The sequence below is a fragment of the Mustelus asterias genome, chromosome 21, assembly GCF_964213995.1.
Source record: "Mustelus asterias chromosome 21, sMusAst1.hap1.1, whole genome shotgun sequence".
Lineage (NCBI taxonomy): Eukaryota > Metazoa > Chordata > Chondrichthyes > Carcharhiniformes > Triakidae > Mustelus > Mustelus asterias.
This window is the reverse complement of record NC_135821.1, coordinates 29161762-29182581: the sequence shown is the minus strand read 5'-3', so window position 1 is coordinate 29182581 and position 20820 is coordinate 29161762. Positions and strand designations below refer to the sequence as shown.

The 20820-nt window shown below is 50.6% G+C and overlaps 1 protein-coding gene across 3 annotated transcripts in view; it reads right to left on the bottom strand.

Annotated features, from left to right (window-relative positions):
• The window catches only part of fam234b (family with sequence similarity 234 member B), a 78214-nt gene that overhangs the window by 23566 nt on the left and 33828 nt on the right, over positions 1 to 20820 (bottom strand). For 2 of the 3 annotated variants that reach the window (XM_078237651.1, XM_078237653.1), the window contains exons 6-9: positions 19332 to 19491; positions 16341 to 16482; positions 1713 to 1862; positions 1303 to 1384 (exon numbers count right to left, since the gene is read on the bottom strand). In XM_078237651.1, coding sequence (XP_078093777.1) covers positions 1303 to 1384; positions 1713 to 1862; positions 16341 to 16482; positions 19332 to 19491 — 534 coding nt within the window. The remainder of the gene's footprint in view (positions 1 to 1302; positions 1385 to 1712; positions 1863 to 16340; positions 16483 to 19331; positions 19492 to 20820) is intronic. The other variant, XM_078237652.1, reaches the window with a different exon arrangement.

Here is a 20820-nt window from a genome sequence, read left to right as displayed (position 1 = left end):
TAGCCAAGTTCCGCACACATGAGGACGGCCTAAACCGGGATCTTGGATTTATGTCACACTATCAGTAACCCCCACAGCTTGCCTCCTGGACTTGCAGAATCTCACTGGCTGTCCTGTCTGGAGACAATACACATCTCTTTAACCTGTGCTTAATGCTCCCTCCACTCACATTGTCTGTATCTTTAAGACCTGGTTGGCTGTAGAGATTTGCATTCTAATTGGTATTCTGTAACTTGATTTTGTGTCTCTGTGCCCTGTTTGAGAACAGATTTCCACTCCATCTGATGAAGAGACAGCGCTCCGAAAGCTAATGGCATTTGCTACCAAATAAACCTGTTGGACTTTAACCTGGTGTTGTTAAAACTCTTATGGCACAATATATACCAAGGTAGAAAATTCCTCTGAACATAAACTCTCTCCCTCTACCTTTTCATAGCATCACAGAATCCCTACGGTGCAGAAGGAGCCCATCAAATCTGCACTGACTCCCCGAAAGGGCATTTTATCCAGGCCCACCTCTGCCACATCCTCAAAACCCCCTACTTACCCCGCTAATCCCCCTACCTAACACATCCTGGACACTAAGGGGCAATCTTGCATGGCCAATCCACCTAACCTGCACATCTTTGGAGTGTGGGAGGAAACCGGAGCACCCGGAGGAAACCCGCGCAGACACGGGGAAAACGTGCAGATCCCATACAGACAGTGACCCAAGGCTGGAATTGAACCCGGGTCCCTGGCGCTGTGAGGGAGCAGTGCTAATCACTGTGCCATTCAGTCCATATTAGGATCATTGAAGTCCCCCATTATAACATCTCTACGGCTTTCGCACCTCTGCAATTTCCTTGCAAGCACATGTGTCGATATTTGTCCCACCAAACGCCTATAGAATACACCTAGTGGTGAATGGAATCATTTCTTAGCTCTAACTTAGAATATATTGTGTCCTTAGCCCGTCAGACATCGTCCGCCTCCAAATATTCTCCTTAATCAATACTGCTATTCCTCCAGCTTTCATTCCTTCCTTATCTTTCCCGAACATCTATCCAAGGAATGAGGAGTACTCAGTCCGAACCTTTTATGCGCCAGAGCTCCTTTATCGCCATGAAATTACAATCCCGCGTAGCTACCGGCCCCCCGCCCCCCCTCCAAACCCTCCCATGTGGCACTGGCAGGTTTACCCGCATGGACAATGACCCAGGAAGACCAAAGCCTGGAAGAGTGCCGGGGGGAATGGTATGTGGGATTGAGAGTCTGCCAGAGATAAGTGGGACCCCAACAAAACAACCCAGCAGCTCGCACCTTCCTCGTGTTGCTCCCGCTGCTGGTTTGGATCAGGATATCCAGGATGCTGTCCTCGTTGAAGAAGCCAGTCACGGCAGCACTAGAAGGAAAACCACTCCTATTATTGTTACACGCAGGAAACAAAGCGGGTGCTCCCCGATTCATATCTACATCCTCCATCTCTAGCCCAAATGTCAACAGACACGGCCCTCCCCCGAAAGGAAGGAGCAGTGTGGACATGAGAGACACGGCCACATCCGGGTCATCAAGGGCAGAACATCAACAATCAAACAGATTGCTGTGTGTTACAGTGAGATAAATCACAGACCCTATAGCCAGAGTGCCAATATTGCAACGGTAACAAAGCTTCCCACACACAGAACAATCTCCCCACTGCACCCCACCCCCACTGATCACCCCAAACTCACCTCTCAATACTGCTTCCATTTGCAGACCACAGTTGCCGAAGGTGTTGCCCACTCAGAAGCTGCAGCCTATCCCTCGTGGTGATCAGGATGTCACCGCCACTCTCTCCACGCCTGCCCAGAGTCTGCAGGTCCCTCGCAGAACCATTACTGCTGGGAGAAAATGGACCTGTTCACATCAAAATTAACTGATAAAACCCCCTGTCTTAAACACAGAGAACAATCCCACACACACTGCACCATCTCCACTCTCTCACACACAGTACACAATCCACACTGACAGGCAGTGTACAATCCCTACAATATCACACACAGTACACAATCCACACTGACAGGCAGTGTACAATCCCTACAATATCACACACAGTATACAATCCACACTGACAGGCAGTGTACAGCCCCTACGCGATCACACACAGTACACAATCCACACTGACAGGCAGTGTACAGCCCCTACACTATCACACACAATATACAATCCACACTGGCAGCCAGTGTACAGCCCCTACGCGATCACACACAGTATACAATCCACACTGGCAGGCAGTGTACAGCCCCTACACTATCACACACAGTATACAATCCACACTGGCAGGCAGTGTACAATCCACTCTCTCACTCATCATGTACAATCCCCTTTCTCTCACATTCTGGTGGGTCTGGGTGTGTTAGACATGGGGTGGTTGGGTAATGGAGACGGGCTCTGGGTGTGGGATATGGGGCCATCTGGGTGTGGGATACGGCGGGACCGGGTGTATGAGACTGGGGGGGGGGGGGTCTGGGTGTGGGATATGGGGGGGTCTGGGTGTGGGATATGGGGGGGGGTCTGGGTGTGAGATATAGGGGCTCTGGGTGTGGGATATGGTGGGGTCTGTGTATGGGACGGGTCTGGGTGTGGGATATGGGGGCTCTGGATGTAGGATATGAGGGGGGAGTCTGGATATGGGATATGGAGGGGGTGTGGGATATGGGGAGGGTCTGGGTGTGGGATACAGAGGGCTCTGGGTATGGGATATGGGGGGATTTGGGTATGGGATATGGTGCGGGTCTTGGCGTGGGGTATGGGGCGGGTCTGAGTGTGGGATACGGGGGCTCTGAGTGTGGGATACGTGAGAGTCTGGATGTGGGATATAAGGGGGGAGTCTGGATATGGGATATGAGGGGGTCTGGGTGTGGGATATGGGGAGGGTCTGGGTGTGGGATACAGGGGGCTCTGGGTATGGGATACGGGGGCTCTGGGTATGGGATATGGGGTGGGTCTGGGTATGGGATACGGGGGCTCTGGGTGTGAGATACGTGGGAGTCTGGATGTGGGATATGAGGGGGGAGTCTGGATATGGGATATGGAGGGGGTCTGGATGTGGGATATGGTGCGGGTCTGGGTGTGGGATATGGTGCGGGTCTAGGTGTGGGATACAGGGGGCTCTGGGTGTGTGAGATGGGGGGGTTATGGGTGTGGGAGACAGGAGGGGCGAGTGTGTGAGACAGGGGGGATGAGTTCTGAGTATGGGCATAATCAGTAACAGATCAGACTATAGGAACAGAACTGGCTGCAAACAACAATGGCACATTTGGCAGGACACCAGCTACATTTCATTCTGACAGCTGAAGTGTTGTAAGATTTTTGTGTAACAAATAAGACTTTGCTTATTTTAGTCAATTACCTCCAATGAGAAACTGACTGTTGTTCCTCTGGATACAGTGCAGGCAGAGAGCAGCAGGGGGCAGTGTTCTCTACCTGGCTGCACATTGAGCCCCCTCAGTGACGCTGGCTCTCGGCCCGTGCAGTCCAACAAAGCTGCGGAGCGTCTGTCTCATCACTGCGCAAAGCTAATCATAGTCAGTGCCCTCTGGGCCCCCCGGCTCTGCACCGGGTCCTCCCAGCTCTGCACCCGGCCCCTCACTCTGCCCCTCACCCCGGTCCTCACCCCTCACTCTGCCCCTCACCCCTCACTCTGCCCCTCGACCCTTTGTACCCTCGCTCTGCACCCGGCCCCTCACTCTGCCCCTCACCCCGGTCCTCACCCCTCACTCTGCCCCTCGCCCCTTTGTACCCTCGCTCTGCTCCTTGCCCCTCGCTCTCTCCTCGCCCCTTGCTCTGCCCCAGGCCCCTTGCTCCTCACCCCTCGCTCTGCCCCTCGCCCCTTGCTCTGCCCTTCGCCCCTTGCTCTGCCCCAGACCCCTTGCCCCTCGCCCCTCGCTCTGCCCCGGGCCCCCCTCACTCTGCCCCTGGGCCCCCTCGCTCTGCCCCGGGCCCCCTCGCTCTGCCCCGGGCCCCCCTCACTCTGCCCCTCGCACTGCTCTGGGCGCCCCTCGCTCTGCCCCGGGTGCCCCTCGCTCTGCCCCGGGTGCCCCTCGCTCTGCCCCGTGCCCCCCTTGCTCTGCCCCGTGCCCCCCTCGCTCTGCCCCGGGCCCCCCTCGCTCTGCCCCGGGCCCCCCTCATTCTGTCCCTCGCTCTGCCCGGGCCTCCTCACCCCTCGCTCTGCCCCTCACCCCTCGCTCTGCCCCTCACCCCTCGCTCTGCCCCCAGCCCCTCGCTCTGCCCCCATCCCCTCGCTCTGCCCCCAGCCCCGCCCCTCGCCCTGCCCCTTGCCAGCGGATATGGAGCTAACGTTTCTAACTGAGGAGAGAGAATGTGTTCTCGAGAGTCTGAAAGGGAGTCAGTGATGAGCTGAGGTTCACTGTGAATCCGCAGACTGACACACAATTCTGCTTTGCGTGTTTAGTGAGAGTCACGGCAGTGGGAAAATACAGCTCCTCGTGCCTCTAACTCGATCTTTCCTGCTAGTTTTTCTTTGCTTTCCAGGTCTTTCCTCATGCCACACTCGCACTCAGCACGAATGGAAAGGAGCGGTGGGCGTGGTACCTGGGCCCAGGTTGGTCAGTGTTGTTCCTCCAGAAACAACTCTTCAAATGCAGACAGTAAAAATATAACAACTCCAACTTATAAATCAAAGAAAGGGTTTAATAAAAAAAACTGCATTACTCCAAACTTGGGGCCTCGCCCTGGGCCAGTCCAAACTTCCCACAATTCCCAACAGGTTCTTATTGATACTGAGTCAGCTGACCATTACATCATTCTGTAATTGGTTCCATGGTTTACTGGGTCAGCTGACCCTTACAGCTTCTCCCCATTGGTCACATTGTATCCGATACAAAGTTGTCACAGGTTACATTCTCACAAGCGTGGGTGATAGGGATCGTACCAAAGCCCCACCCTGCCTCGTCTTGCCATGTGCCCTCCCTGTGTGACGGTGCAGCATTTTCCTGACAGCCTGGCGACCAAGATGTTGGACGCTGCTCTTCCCATAGTGACTCCTCAGCCATGAACTCAGCCACGCTAACTGGCTGACTGCAGCTGGAATTCTCCGACCTCACCCACGGCACGGATTCTGCAGCTGAGCATCAAATTCAACCCTGAAATACCTGGATAACAAAGACACCTATGTCAGACTCCTATTTATTGACTACAGCTCAGCCTTCAACACCATTATTCCTACGAAATTCATCTCCAAACTCCCTGGCCTGGGCCTCGGCTCCTCCCTCTGTGACTGGATCCTGAACTTCCTAACTCACAGACCACAATCAGTAAGGATAGGCAACAACACCTCCTCCACGATCATACTCAACGCCGGTGCCCCACAAGGCTGAGTTCTCAGCCCCCTACTATACTCCTTATACACCTATGACTGTGTGGCCAAATTCTCCTCCAATTCGATTGTCAAGTTTGCTGACGACACCACCGTAGTGGGTCGGAACTCAACAATGACGAGACAGAGTACAGGGATGAGATAGAGAATCTGGTGAACTGGTGCGGCAACAATAATCTCTCCCTCAAAGTCAACAAAATGAAGGAGATTGTCATCGACCTCAGGAAGCGTAAAGGAGAACATGCCCCTGTCTACATCAAGGGGGACGAAGTAGAAAGGGTCGAGCGCTTCAAGTTTTTCGGTGTCCAGATCACCAACAACCTGTCCTGGTCCCCCCCCCCCCATGCCGACACTGAAAGTCCACCAACGCCTCTACTTTCTTAGAAGACTAAGGAAATTTGGCATGTCAGCTACGACTCTCACCAATTTTTAAAATGCACCATAAAAGCATTCTTTCTGATTGTATCACAGCTTGGTATGGCTCCTGATCTGCCCAAGACTGCAAGAAACTACAAAGGGTTGTGAATGTAGCCCAGTCCATCACTCAAACCAGCCTTCCATCCATTGATTCAGTCTGCACTTCCCGCTGCCTCGGAAAAGCAGCCAGCATAATCAAGGACTCCACGCTACCCAGACATTCTCTCTTCCACCTTCTTCCGTCGGGAAACAGATACAAAAGTCTGAGGTCACGTACCGACCGACTCAAGAACAGCTTCTTCCCTGCTGCCATCAGACTTTTGAATGGACCTACCTCACATTAAGTTGATCTTTCTCTGCACCCTAGCTATGACTGTAACACTACATTCTGCACTCTCCCCTTTCCTTCTCTATGAATGGTATGCTTTGTCTGTATAGCGCGCAAGAAATAATACTTTTCACTCTATGTTAATACATGTGACAATAATAAATCAAATCAAAATGCTCCATTCTCGCTGGCAGCGGGGACGGTACTTACGAGACTGGAAAATCCGGCCTAGTCTCTGAAAGGAGAGAGCTGCTCGCTCGGTGGTCTCTGCCTAATTCAGCAATGAGGTTGTGCTGGGACATAAGCTCATTGCGGCAATTTTCAGATTGAGAAAGAACTCATGTGAATTAGGGTCCTGAGAAGACTGCACCACAACACAAACCCCACGCCACCATCATACATCCACAACCCTTTCTGAAAGCACTCAACTTAGCTCGTAGCCTGGGTCAACTCGATCTCTCATACCGTCTGGGGTGGGGATTGCCAGTGCCGCCTGTGCCCGCTAGGGTCAGTGCCGTCTGTGCCCAGGAGGGTCGGTGCCGTCTGCGGCTGGGGGAGGGTCAGTGCCGTCTGCGGCTGCGGGACGGTCAGTGCTGTCTGTGCCCGGGAGGGTCAGTGCCGTCTGTGCCCGGGAGGGTCGGTGCCGTCTGTGCCCGGGAGGGTCAGTGCCGTCTGTGCCCGGGAGGGTCGGTGCCATCTGCGGCTGGGGGAGGGTCAGTGCCGTCTGCGCCCGGGAGGGTCAAAGAACAAAGAACAATACAGCACAGGATCAAGCCCTTCGGCCCTCCAAGCCTGCACCGACCATGTGTTCCTAACTAGACCATCCGTTTGTATCCCTTTATTCCCAGTCTGTTCATGTGGCTATCTAGATAAGTCTTACATGATCCTAGCATGTCTGCCTCAACCACCTTGCTTGGTAGTGCATTCCAGGCCCCCACCACCCTCTGTGTAAAATACGTCCCCCACATATCCGCATTGAACCTGCCCCCCTTACCTTGAACTTGTGACCCCTTGGGTTTGTCATTTCTGACCTGGGAAAGAGCTTCCAACTGTTCACCCTATCAATGCCCTTCATAATTTTATAAACTTCTATTAGGTCGCCCCTCAACCTCCGTCTTTCCAGGGAGAACAACCCTAGTTTACTCAATCTCACCTCAGAGCTAATACCCTCCATACCAGGCAACATCCTGGTAAACCTTTTCTGCACTCTCTCCAAAGTCAGTGCCGTCTGTGCCCGGGGGGAGGGTCAGTGCCGTCTGCACCCGGGGGAGGGTCAGTGCCGTCTGCGCCCGGGAGGGTCAATGCCGTCTGCGCCCGGGGGAGGGTCAGTGCCGTCTGCACCCGGGGGAGGGTCAGTGCCGTCTGCGCCGGGGAGAGTCAGTGCCGACTGCGCCCGGGGGAGGGTCAGTGCCGTCTGCGCCCGGGAGGGTCAGTGCCGTCTGCGCCGGGGAGAGTCAGTGACGTCTGCGCCCAGGAGGGTCAGTGCCATCTGCGCCCGGGAGGGTCAGTGCCGTCTGCGCCCGGGGTAGGGTCAGTGCCGTCTGCGCCCGGGAGGGTCAGTGCCGTCTGCACCCGGGAGAGTCAGTGACGTCTGCGCCCGGGGGAGGGTCAGTGCCATCTGCGCCCTGGAGGGTCAGTGCCGTCTGCACCCGGGAGAGTCAGTGACGTCTGCACCTGGGAGGGTCAGTGCCGTCTGCACCCGGGAGGGTCAGTGCCGTCTGCACCCGGGAGGGTCAGTGCCGTCTGCGCCCGGGGGAGGGTCAGTGCTGCCTGTGCCCGGGGGAGGGTCAGTGCCGTCTGCACCCAGGAGGGTCAGTGCTGCCTGTGCCCGGGGGAGGGTCAGTGCCGTCTGCGCCCGGGAGGGTCAGTGCCGTCTGCACCCGGGAGGGTCAGTGCCGTCTGCACCCGGGAGGGTCAGTGCCGTCTGCACCCGGGAGGGTCAGTGCCGTCTGCGCCCGGGGGAGGGTCAGTGCTGCCTGTGCCCGGGGGAGGGTCAGTGCCGTCTGCACCCAGGAGGGTCAATGCCGTCTGCACCCAGGGGAGGGTCAGTGCCATCTGCGCCTGAAGGGTCAGTGCCGTCTGCGCCCGGGGGAGAGTCAGTGCCATCTGCGCCGAAGGGTCAGTGCCGTCTGCGCCCGGGGGAGAGTCAGTGCCATCTGCGCCGAAGGGTCAGTGCCGTCTGCACCCGGGAGGGTCAGTGCCGTCTGCACCCAGGGGAGGGTCAGTGCCATCTGCGCCCGAAGGGTCAGTGCCGTCTGCACCCGGGAGGGTCAGTGCCGTCTGCACCCGGGAGGGTCAGTGCCGTCTGCACCCGGGGGAGAGTCAGTGCCGTCTGCACCCGGGGGAGAGTCAGTGCCATCTGCACCCGGGGGAGAGTCAGTGCTGTCTGCGCCCAGGGGAGAGTCAGTGCCGTCTGCACCCAGGGGAGGGTCAGTGCCGTCTGCACCCGGGGGAGGGTCCGTGCCGTCTGCGCCCGGGGGAGGGTCCGTGCCGTCTGCGCCCGGGGGAGGGTCAGTGCCGTCTGCGCCCGGGGGAGGGTCAGTGCCGTCTGCGCCCGGGGGAGGGTCCGTGCTGTCTGTGCCCGGGGGAGGGTCAGTGCCGTCTGTATATGGGAGGGCAAGAATGCCTACACACAAAATGGTGAGTGAGCTGTGTATGTGGGAGAGCTCGTGCAATCTGTAAGTGCAATATGGTATATGAACCTCAGCATCGCTTAACATTAGCAATTAACATTACCCCATGAATGGAAGGAGTCACTATATTAGCTCAGTCACCTCACATGACCTTATCTCCTTCACTCTCAAAGTCATCTTTAAAAAGTCTGTTGTTGACAGCACAATGCAGTCATGTGAGGAAGGTTGTTTCAGTACGTGACTGATTGCAGAAACAGGTCACTCTGTTGCTATTTTGGAATGCAGGATGACGAGCCCCTTTCATTATAGCTTCCACTACGTGACTAAGTGCAGTCTCCTGGAATGGAGTCAACATCACATGGAAACACTCAGAGGCCGAACACAAAGACAGATACTAATCTCAGGCCCTGCACAATTCACCCGTCAAACCAAGTTATGTTTCTCAACTTCACCAGTTAGCAGGTCACATTTCAAAAGACTTTATTTCACACCAACAACTGATATAGACAGCACTACAACCCAGGGATCAGGTTAAAGTTTTGTAACGCTGCCACATCCAGTCGTACTTCCTGATGGACGATTAAATAACTTACAGAAGGAAGAAGCTCTGAAAATATTTCCATCCTCAATGCCTTTCGATTCCAAAAAACGAGACTGAAACATTTGCAACTCTCTTGAGCCAGAAGTGGCGAGCGGATGATCCATCTCAGCCTCCACTCATGGTCGCCAGCGACATACATACCAGTCTTCAGATAATCCCATTCACATTGTCATATCAAGAAATGGCTGAAAGCCCAAGATACAGCAAAGGCTTTGATCTTTATAACACCCTGACAGTGATACTGAAGACTGGGGATCCAGAACTAGCCGCACCCATAGAATCACAGAATCCCTACAGTGCCGAAGAAGGCCATTTGGCCCATCGACCCTTTACCAACAACAATCCCACCCAGGCCCTATTCCTGTAACCCCACTGATTTATCTTGACACTAGGATTAATTTAGCATGGCCAATCAACCCAACTTGCACATCTTTGGAGCATGGGAGGAAACTGGAGCACCCGGAGGAAACCCACACAGACATGGAGTACTTTAGATGGGTCAGTTTCTGTCCAATGTGTGCAGGAGGGTTTCCTGACACAGTATGTAGATAGGCCAACAAGAGGCGAGGCCACATTGGATTTGATACTGGGTTATGAACCAGACCAGGTGTTAGATTTGGAGGTAGGGGAGCACTGTGGTGATAGTGACCACAATTCGGTTACGTTTACTTTAGCGATGAAAAGGAATAGGTATATACCGAAGGGCAAGAGTTATAGCTGGGGGAAAGGAAATTATGATGCGATTAGGCGAGATTTAGGATGCATAGGTTGGAGAAAGAAACTGCAGGGGACGGGCACAATTGAAATGTGGAGCTTCTTCAAGGAACAGCTACTGCGTGTCCTTGATAAGTATGTACCTGTCAGGCAGGGAGGAAGTGGTCGAGTGAGGGAACCGTGGTTTACTAAAGAAGTTGAATCTCTTGTGAAGAGGAAGAAGGAGACTTATGTAAAGATGAGACGTCAAGGCTCAGTTAGGGCGCTTGAGAGTTACAAGTTAGCCAGGAAGGACCTAAAGAGGGAGCTAAGAAGAGCCAAGAGGGGACATGAGAAGTCTTTGGCAGGTAGGATCAAGGAAAACCCTAAAGCCTTCTATAGATATGTCAGGAATAAAAGAATGACTTGGGTAAGATTAGGGCCAGTCAAGGACAGTAGTGGGAAGTTGTGTGTGGAGTTCGAAGAGATAGGAGAGGCGCTAAATGAATATTTTCCGTCAGTATTCACACAGGAAAAAGACAATGTTGTCGAAGAGAATACTGAGATACAGGCTATTGGACTAGACGGGATTGAGGTTAATAAGGAGGAGGTGTTAGCAATTCTGGAAAGTGTGAAAATAGATAAGTCCCCTGGGCCAGATAGGATTTATCCCAGGATTCTCTGGGAGGCTAGGGAGGAGATGGCAGAGCCTTTGGCTTTGATCTTTATGTCGTCATTGTCTACAGGAATACTGCCAGAAGACTGGAGGATAGCAAATGTTGTCCCCTTGTTCAAGAAGGGGAGTCGAGACAACCCTGGTAATTATAGACCAGTGAGCCTTACTTCTGTTGTGAGCAAAGTTTTGGAAAGGATTATAAGAGATAGGATTTATAATCATCTAGAAAGTAACAATTTGATTTGGGATAGTCAACACGGTTTTGTGAAGGGTAGGTCGTGCCTCACAAACGTTATTGAGTTCTTTGAGAAGGTGACCAAAGAGGTTGATGAGGTGTATATGGATTTCAGTAAAGCATTTGATAAGGTTTCCCAATGGTAAGCTATTGCAGAGGATACGGAGGCATGGGATTTTTGAGGGTGATTTAGTGGTTTGGATCAGGAATTGGCTAGCTGTAAGAAGACAGAGGGTGGTGGTTGATGGGAAATGTTCATCCTAAAGTTCAGTTACTAGTGGTGTACCGCAAGGATCTGTTTTGGGGCCACTGCTGTTTGTCATTTTTATTAATGACCTGGATGAGGGCGTAGAAGGATGGGTTAGTAAATTTGCGGATGACACTAAAGTCGGTGGAGTTGTGGACAGTGCGGAAGGTTGTAGCAGGTTACAGAGGGACATAGATAAGCTGCAGTGCTGGGCTGAGAGGTGGCAAATGGAGTTCAATGCGGAAAAGTGTGAGGTGATTCACTTTGGAAGGAGTAACAGGAATACAGAGTACTGGGCTAATGGTAAGATACTTGGTAGTGTGGATGAACAGAGAGATCTCGGTGTCCATGTGCATAGATCCCTGAAAGTTGGCACCCAGGTTGATAGGGTTGTTAAGAAGGCGTACGGAGTGTTAGCTTTTATTGGTAGAGGGATTGAGTTTTGGAGCCAGGAGGTCATGTTGCAGCTGTACAAAACTCTGGTGCAGCCGCACTTGGAGTATTGTGTACAGTTCTGGTCGCCGCATTATAGGAAGGATGTGGAAGCATTGGAAATGGTGCAGAGAAGATATACTAGGATGTTGCCTGGTATGGTGGGAAGGTCTTATGAGGAAAGGCTGAGGGACTTGAGGTTGTTTTCGTTAGAGAGAAGAAGGTTAAGAGGTGGCTTAATAGAGGCATACAAGATGATCAGAGGATTAGATAGGGTGGATAATGACAGCCTTTTTCCTCGGATGGTGATGGCTAGCACGAGGGGACATAGCTTTAAATTGAGGGGTGATAGATATAGGACAGATGTCAGAGGTAGGTTCTTTACTCAGAGAGTAGTAAGGGCGTGGAATGCCCTGCCTGCAACAGTAGTGGACTCGCCAACATTAAGGGCATTTTAAATGGTCATTGGATAAACATATGGATGATATTGGAATAGTGTAGGTTAGATGGGCTTTAGATTGGTTTCACTGGTCGGCGCAACATTGAGGGCCGAAGGGCCTGTACTGTGCTGTAATGTTCTATGTTCTATGGGGAGAACGTGCAGACTCCACACAGACAATGACCCAAGGCCGGAATTGAACCCAGGTGTTTGGCGCTGTGAGGCAGCAGTGCTAATCTCTAGGCCACCATGCCACCCTAAAACATTGAGACTGCATTGGCCAAGGACCAAGCTATTTCAGTACAGCTATAGCACTGACATCTACCTGAGTGTATGGAAAATTGTCCAGGTATGTCCTATGGACCGACACAAAGAGGACATATCTAGTCCAACCATATATAATCCAACCAATTACCTCCCCATCAGTCAATTATTAGCAAAGGGTGGAAGGCATCATAGTCATTGAGGTGTATAAGATTATGAGGGGTATGGACAGGGTGAGTAGGCTGTTCTCCTTGGTTGAGGGGTCAATCGCGAGGGGGCATAGATTTAGGGTGAGGGGCAGGAGATTCAGAGGGAATGTGAGAAAAATCCTTTTCACTCAGAGGGTGGTGACAATCTGGAATGCGCTGCCTGGGAAGGTAGTGGAGGCCAGAAAACTTACAACCTTTAAAAAATATTTGGATGAGCACTTGAAATATCATAACATTCAAGGATATGGGACAAGTGCTAGAACATGGGATTAGTGCGACTTTAGTAGTAGATATTGTCGGTGCAGACTCAGTGGGCCAAAGGGCCTTTTCTGCACTGTACGACTCTATGACTGTGCTAAAGGCAGCCCTTACTCAGCAACAACACGCTCACCAATGCTCAGTTTGGGTCCCACCAGGACCACTCAGTTGTTGACCTCATTCTTGCCTTGGGCTAAACATGGACAAAAGAGCTGAACTCAGGGAGAGGAGGTTGGAGAGGGGAGCGAAATCAAGGCACGATTTGACTGGGTGTCACATCAAGGAGCCCGAACAAAGTTGAAGTCATTGGGAGTCAGGGGAAAGCTCTCCACTGGCTGGAGAGTTTTCTCTTTAACTGGCACAAAGGACGTTTGTTATTGGAGGCCCATCACCTCAGTCCCAGGGCAGTGCTGCACGAGTTCCACAGGGTGATGCCCAATGGCTCTCCCTCCACAATCAGGTCAGAAGTGGGAATGTTCACTGATTGCACAGTGTCCAGTACCATTTGCACCTCCTCAGTACTGAAGCAGTCTGTGCATGCATACAGCAAAACCTGGACAATATTCAGCTTTGGGCTGATAAGTGGCCAGCAATACTCATGCCACAAAGGCCTGGAAGTGATGATTTCTAATACGAGAGAATCTAATCATCTCCCCTTGACATTCAATGGCATTAGCAATGCTGAATCCCCCACTAGCATCATCCTTGGAGTTACCTTTAACTGAAATCTTAGCTGGGCCAGCATATAAATACTGTGGCTACAAGAGTAGACACAGTAAGAGTTTACAAGAGTAGGCAAGTGGCTGGGATTTCTTTTTTTCTGAAGTTTATTTATTAGTGTCACAGGGAGGCTTACATTAACACTGCAATGAAGTTACTGTGAAAATCCCCTAGTCGCCACAGTCCGGCGCCTGTCCGGGTACACTGAGGGAGAATTTAGCATGGCCAATGCAGCTAACCAGCGCGTCTTTTGGGGAGTAACTGAGTAATTCATAGAAATCATAGAAACCCTACAGCACAGAAAGAGGCCATTCGGCCTATCGAGTCTGCACCGAACACAATCCCACCCATATCCTATCCCCATATCCCTACATATTTACCCACTAATCCCTCTAACCTACGCATCTCAGGACACTAAGGGCAATTTTTTAGCATGGCCAATCAACCTAGCCCGCACATCTTTGGACAATTCTGTGGGCAGTAACTCAACTCCTGGCTCCCCAAAGCCTATCCACCATCTACACACGCAGGTCAGGAGGTCATGGAATACTTTCCACTTGCCTGGATGAGCGCAGCTCCAACAACCCTCAAGAAGCTTGACACCCATCCAAGACAAAGCAGCTCAATGATGTGCAGGTTAGGTGGACTGGCCATGCTGGATTGCCCCTTGGTGTCCAGGGATGTGCAGCTTAGGTGGATTATTATAAATGTGGAGTTATGGGATAGGTGGGGGGGGGTGGTGCTGGATAGGATACTTTTTCAGAGAGTCGGTGCAGACTTGATGGGCCAAATGGTCTTTTTCTGCACTGTAGGGATTCTATGATTCGATCAGAACCCCATCCACTATTTACAAGATGCACTGCAGCAATTTGGCAAAGTTCCTTGGATAGTAATTTGCAAATCGGTGACCTCGACCACCTAGAAGGACAAGAACAGCAGATGCATCGAAACACTGCCACCTAAAAATTCCCTTCCAAGTTACGTGTCATTCTGACCTAGAAATATATCACTGTTGGTTGACTGTCACTGGTACAGGTCCTGGGATTATTGGCTCACTGCACTGTGGGATACCTATCTATGAAAAGCAGCAGCTCAAAAAGGCAGCTCACTACCAGCTCAAGGAGAATTGGGGATGGGCAATAAATGCTGGCTATGCACGCGTCTCGAGAACAAGTAGAATAAGATTAGAGTGAAGTCTCTCTTTGTAATCGAGACCCTGATTGCTCTTTCAGATGGAGGTAAAAGATTTCGCTGCATTATTTCGAAGAAATGGAGGACAATTCTCCCCAAAATTCTGGAGCGAACATTTATCCTTCTGCCAACCAAAAGAAGTAATCAGACGATTTGGTCATTATCACTTTGGGAGTTGCCTGCGTGTTAATTAACTGCCATATTTCCTACAGCAATGACTCAACTGAAAAAAACCAGGGCAATGGCTGTAAAGTGCTTCAGTATGCTCCATTGGTTTGGGAAATGAAGTCTCTCAAACTCCAAATCATCCTCAGGGTGTCTGCACATTCCACTCCCTGAGTCTCTGACATGCTTGCAATCTCTGTGTCTCTACTGATATGCGAATGTAGGCCAGCAATCCATTGTGCAAGTTGCTGTCTTTAGAGTGGCACAGTGGTTAGCACTGCTGCCTCACAGCACCAGGGACCTGGGATCAATTCCTGGTTTGGGTCACTGTCTGTACGGAGTCTGCACGTTTATTCATTGATTATCACAAGTAGGCTTACATTAACACTGCAATGAAGTTACTGTGAAAATCCTCTAGTCGCCACACTCCAGCGTGTGTTTGGGTACACTGAGAGAGAATTTAGCACGGCCAATGCACCCTAACCAGCACGTCTTTCAGACTGTGGGAGGAAACCGGAGCACCCGGAGGAAACCCACGCAGACATGGGGAGAATGTGCAAACTCCACACAGACAGCGACCCAAGGCTGGAATTGAACCCAGGTCCCTGGCACTGTGAGGCAGCAGTGCTAATCACTCTGTGCCGCCCATAGTCACTGTGCCGCCCCTAATAAATAAACTTTAAACTTTAACTTTAAACTTTAATTTTTTTCATTCATCTTAAAACTTTATTTTGTCCCCCTGTTACTCGTTTTTCTTTAATTCACAAAACCTGACCTCGACACAAGGCTCTAAAATCTTTGCAGCCAGTCCCCACAACACAGGGAGTGGAGAGGGAATGGCCATGTGTTACTGACCTCACTGTGGGTTCACCACATCCATGTTTCAAGATGGCGGTGGAGCGTGACCCCTCTTTGCCAGATATGTATGACATGAATAGCACACAAAACAATACTTTTCACTTGTCAGTACGGACGATAATAAATAAAATCAAATCAAGGTCATGAAAAGCACCGTAGGAATGTGTAGTCAGGTGTATGAGCTTATATGTTACGAGGACTGAATATTTTCAAACCAGTTATCACATTCCAGTGAAATACGAGTGAAGTGTCACAGTGACAGGTGTAAGGAGTCTCCTGAATCTGGAGTCACAATCCTGACCAACAACTTAACTAATGATCAATCTCACTGACCAGTGATTTAATCAGTGATCGCTCTCACTGACCTATAGTAAAGCTGCCGGTGCCGCTATCTCACTGTCATCTTTTATTCCTTATTTTCGACCTGGTGTTTGCAACACCCTGAAATTTGGGGTGGGTGAGCCCCACTCAGCGACTGCATTGAGTTGCAGCCGGCTCCTCGACCTCCCATTACACCCCTGACCAAAGGGAAAGGCTACTGTCCCAGTCAGCTGTCCAGACATAATTCCATCAGCAGTATTGGCGGAACACTCCCTCCCAGCCCGCATGCTGTACCTGTACACCTCCAACAAGCCAGACAGACTGCCCTTCCTCTTCCATTCCCATTCTGTGTCCTGGCTTTGTAGGGGGGCCGGCAAGCTGCCTTTCCCATTCGCCCGCTTGTAAATGTCCCTCACCGATACAGCCTGGATGCTCCCTTGAAGAGGAAAGATTTTGTGTCAGTGAACAGCAAGAGAATTCATTACAAACAATAGATTCCCCCAGTAACTAGGAGTTGTCCTTAATGTTCCGAATGTGACTTTTTTCCAGCTGTTGTTCACTGGTTTATAAAGTTGATCTCAAACCTAGAGCTGTCATTTCTGGGATCATTTAGTTACAAACTAAGACCAGGATTCAAAAAGTGCATTTACAATAGGAACAGGGATGGGTCTCTTGTTAAATCACTACTTTTTTTTCATAGAATCCCCACAGTGCAGGAGGAGGCCATTCGGCCCATCAAAATAATTTCCAAAAAATATACTTTATTCATAAATCTGTAAAAATGACTAAGGGTGGCACAGTGGTTCGCACAGGTTCAATACTGGCACTTGGGTAACTGTCTGTGTGGAGTTTGCCCCTTTTCCCCCGTGTCTCCATAGGTTTCCTCCTGGTGCTCCAGTTTCCTCCCACACACCAAAGATGTGCGGTTGATTGGCTCTGCTAAATTGCCCCTTAGTGTCAGGGGGCTTAGCAGGGTAAATACGTGGGGTTACTTGGATAGGGCCTGTTGTCAGTGCAGGCTCAATGGTCCGAATGGCCTCCTTCTGCACTGTAGTGATTCTGTGAATCTAGTTTAAATTTGGCATGATATAAATGTTTTTATTTTTTCATGGAATGCGGGCATCGCTGACATGGCCAGCATTTGTTGCTCATCCCTAATTGCCCCTTGAACTGAGTGGCTTGCCAGGTCATTTCAGAGGGCAGTTAAGAGTCCAAAATGGAGTCATGTGTAGGCCAGGCCAGGTGAGAACAGCAGATTTCCTTCTCTAAAGGACATTTCTGGACCAGATGGGTTTTTGGGACAATTGACATTCCAATTTTTATTATTGAATTCAAATTCCACCATCTGCTGTGGCGGGATTCGAACCCGGATCCCCAGAGCATTACCCGGGGTCTCTGGATTACGAGTCCTGTGACAATTCCACTCTGCAACAACCTTCCTAAAAATGCAATGCAGTTCATTTTCTTACAATACGGCATGTGCCACTCCCTACACTGACAATTACAGGTTAAATGATAAGAACATTTTCTTTCTGGTTAAACAACTACTGGTGAGATTGAAATTCACTCTGTGTATTTATGCAGTGTGTCCCCTCACAACTATGCAGCTCCTCAACTCTCTTCCTTTCAAACTAAACTTTGCAGGTCTTGCAAACCCAAGCTTGGTGTCACCTAATCACCGTTTCCCCAGTTACCTCCTCCTCTCTCACTGTTCCCCAGCTTAGCTTGGTACAACTCAGTGGCCACAGTCTTTCTCACTGCAATCGTCACTGCTTCACGAGATGTAACTCTGCAAATATTTCCTGTGTTATCTTGTATTCTCCAAGAGGTGGTGCTAACAGCTGCAGAATAACAGTCACCCACTTGTCCTGTTATTTAAAAGTTATTATTATTATCTGGCGAATACAGGCGGCACGGTGACACAGTGGTTAGCAATGCTGCCTCACAGCGCCATAGACCTGGGTTCAATTCCAGCCTTCGGTGACTGCCTGTGTGGGGTCTGCACGTTCTCCCTGTGTCTGCGTGGGTTTCCTCCGGGTGCTCTGGTTTCCTCCCACAGTCCGAAAGACGTGCTGGTTAGGTGCATTGGCCATGCTAAATTCTCCCTCACTGTACCCGAACAGGCGCTGGAGTAAGACAACTAGGGTATTTTCACAGCAACTTCATTGCAGTGTTAATGTAAGCCTACTTGTGACACTAATAAATAAACTTAAACTTTACTTGGGGCAGCACGGTGCCACAGTGGTTAGCACTGCTGCCTCTGCTAAGTTTCCCCTGAGTCACCTCTTGCTGTCAGTGGTATTGTTTATGCTGTATTGGGATTTTTTGTACAGGTTTAGATCTCTTATGTAGCTGCAGAATCCTTTGAAATCTGGGGGTCCCAAGATCTCTTCATGTTTGACCAGCTATTATTGTTCTACAAATTGACAAAACCAAACAAAAAGTTTACAATATAAAATGAAATGGACGCAATGTCATTGCCACTTCTAATCATTCAGACTAGTAAAATTTGCACTGCCTTTTTTATGTACTAAAGCAGTGTATGTTGTGTTCCCATAGCACGTCTTGATGGGACTTAAAGCTGGATTTAAACTAAATCAGCAGTTGCATGGTTTTGGGCCACTTTGACTAATAATCATTTAGAAATCTTGGCTGTGAACCCAGGTGACAGCTTTCACAGACACCCTTAGAATGAGAAGCCTAGCTAAGAGGGAGAGCTTTCCTTAAACTGGATTACTTTGCAGGCTGGCACAGTGCCCCACAGCGCCAGGGACCCGGGTTCAATTCTGGCCTTGGGTCACTGTCTGTGTGGAGTTTGCACATTCTCCCCGTGTCTGTGTGGGTTTCCTCCGGGTGCCCCGGTTTCCTCCCGCAGTCCAAAGGTGTGCGGGTTAGGTTGATTGGCCATGCTAAATTGACCCTTAGTCCAGGGGGATTTGCAGGGTAAATATTTGGGGTTGAGGGGATAGGGTGTGGGTGGGATTGTGGTCAGTGCAGACTCGATGGGCTGAATGGCCTCCTTCCGCACTGCAAGGATTCTATGGTTCAAAACGCAGTGGAAGTAGAGTTTGATTATTTCTCAGGCAGAGCTAGATGGATTCTTGATTAACAAGGGGGTGAAAGGTTGTCGGGGTAGGCAGGATGTGGGGTTGAGGTTACAATCAGATCGCATGGTAGGGAGGGGTCACTACTCCTGCTCTTAATTCATATGGAAGAGTAACCAAAACCTCGAGGCAGGATAGGGGGGATGCTGAGTAACCAGGTCCAGGGAACACTCCTGCTTACCATAGCCAAACATAACGTACAAGACCTCTCCTCCAGACACGTATGCCTTTGGGCCAATCAGCTTGCCTTCACCAGTCACATTGTAAGTGACCACCTGACCAATCAGGGCCCCAGTTGCTCCTGACACAAACGCAAAGGAGATGTCACGAACACGGCTGGTCTGAAATGAAAACAATTCATTAGAACAAGGCACCCGAAGTCTTAGATATTCAAGCACACACGCATGGATTCATTCACACGCATGTATGCGCCCGCACGCACTCACTGCCCTTTACTGTCAGGGGGATTAGCAGGGTAAATACGTGAGGTTACGGGGAGAGGGCCTGGGTGGGATTGTTGTTGGTGCAGTCTTAATGGGCTGAATGGCCTCCTTCTGCACTTTAGGAATTCTATGATTCTATCTAAGGACTAGCTTTGGATTCTTCCTTCACCAACTGGCTATCAAGAGTACACCACAGAGCAGTGGTTCTCCAAGGGGCTTTCTGAATGGGTGATGTACCTTAAAGGTGTGATCCGCACCATTTCACTCACACATCCTGCTGCTCAAAGACCACAGACAGGTAACTGCAGCATGCGTGTGTGTGAGTGTGACTATGTGCATGTGCGTTTGCACATGTCTGTGTGTGTATACACATGTGTGCGCATGTGCGTGCGTGTGCGCATGCGTGTGTGTGCGCATGCGTGTGTGTGCGTATGCGCACACAGGAGAAACTGCATCTTTTGCTAGCACACAACAGGAGTTATTTGATTAGTGCGACTGCCCATTACACATGGCCCTACACCCCGCCAAGCTAAGCAGTATCTGCTGTAATTGTGCAGCAGTGGGAAGAGTTACTCTGGGGCATGGGTGATGTGCATGGGTACTCACCACTGGCTGAGGACAGGGCATATCAGCCTCTGAACAGGCACAGTGAGTGTGGGCAACGTTCTAATCAGCAAAGGCCAGAGATGAAAGGAAAACATGATCGTTTTTATCCTCACTGTAACCTAGCAACAAACACAAGCGTAAGTCACCAACCAGGGAGGATGATTGGGTCCACAACTCAAGAGGACAACACTGGTTAAATAACAAGGATGGCCTGAAGCTAAAGAAGCTGTATTTATTACCGTACCTCCTCAAAATGTTTGGGAGAGTTTAACATCTGACAGGTTATTTTGAAATGCAGTCATTAAGTTGCCATTAGTGTCACAAGTAGGCTTACGTTAACACAGCAGTGAAGTTGCTGTGAAAATCCCCTAGTTGCCACACTCCGTGTACCTGTGAACAGTGTACCTGTTCGGGTACACTGGGGGAGAATTTAGCACGGCCAATGCACCTAACCAGTATGTCTTTCAGACTGTGGGAGGAAACCGGAGCACCCAGAGGAAACCCACGCAGACACGGGGAGAATGTGCAGACTCCACACAGACAGTGACCCAAGCTGGGAATCGAACCCAGGTCCCTGGCGCTGTGAGGCAGCAGTGCTAACCACTGTGCCACCGTGCTGTC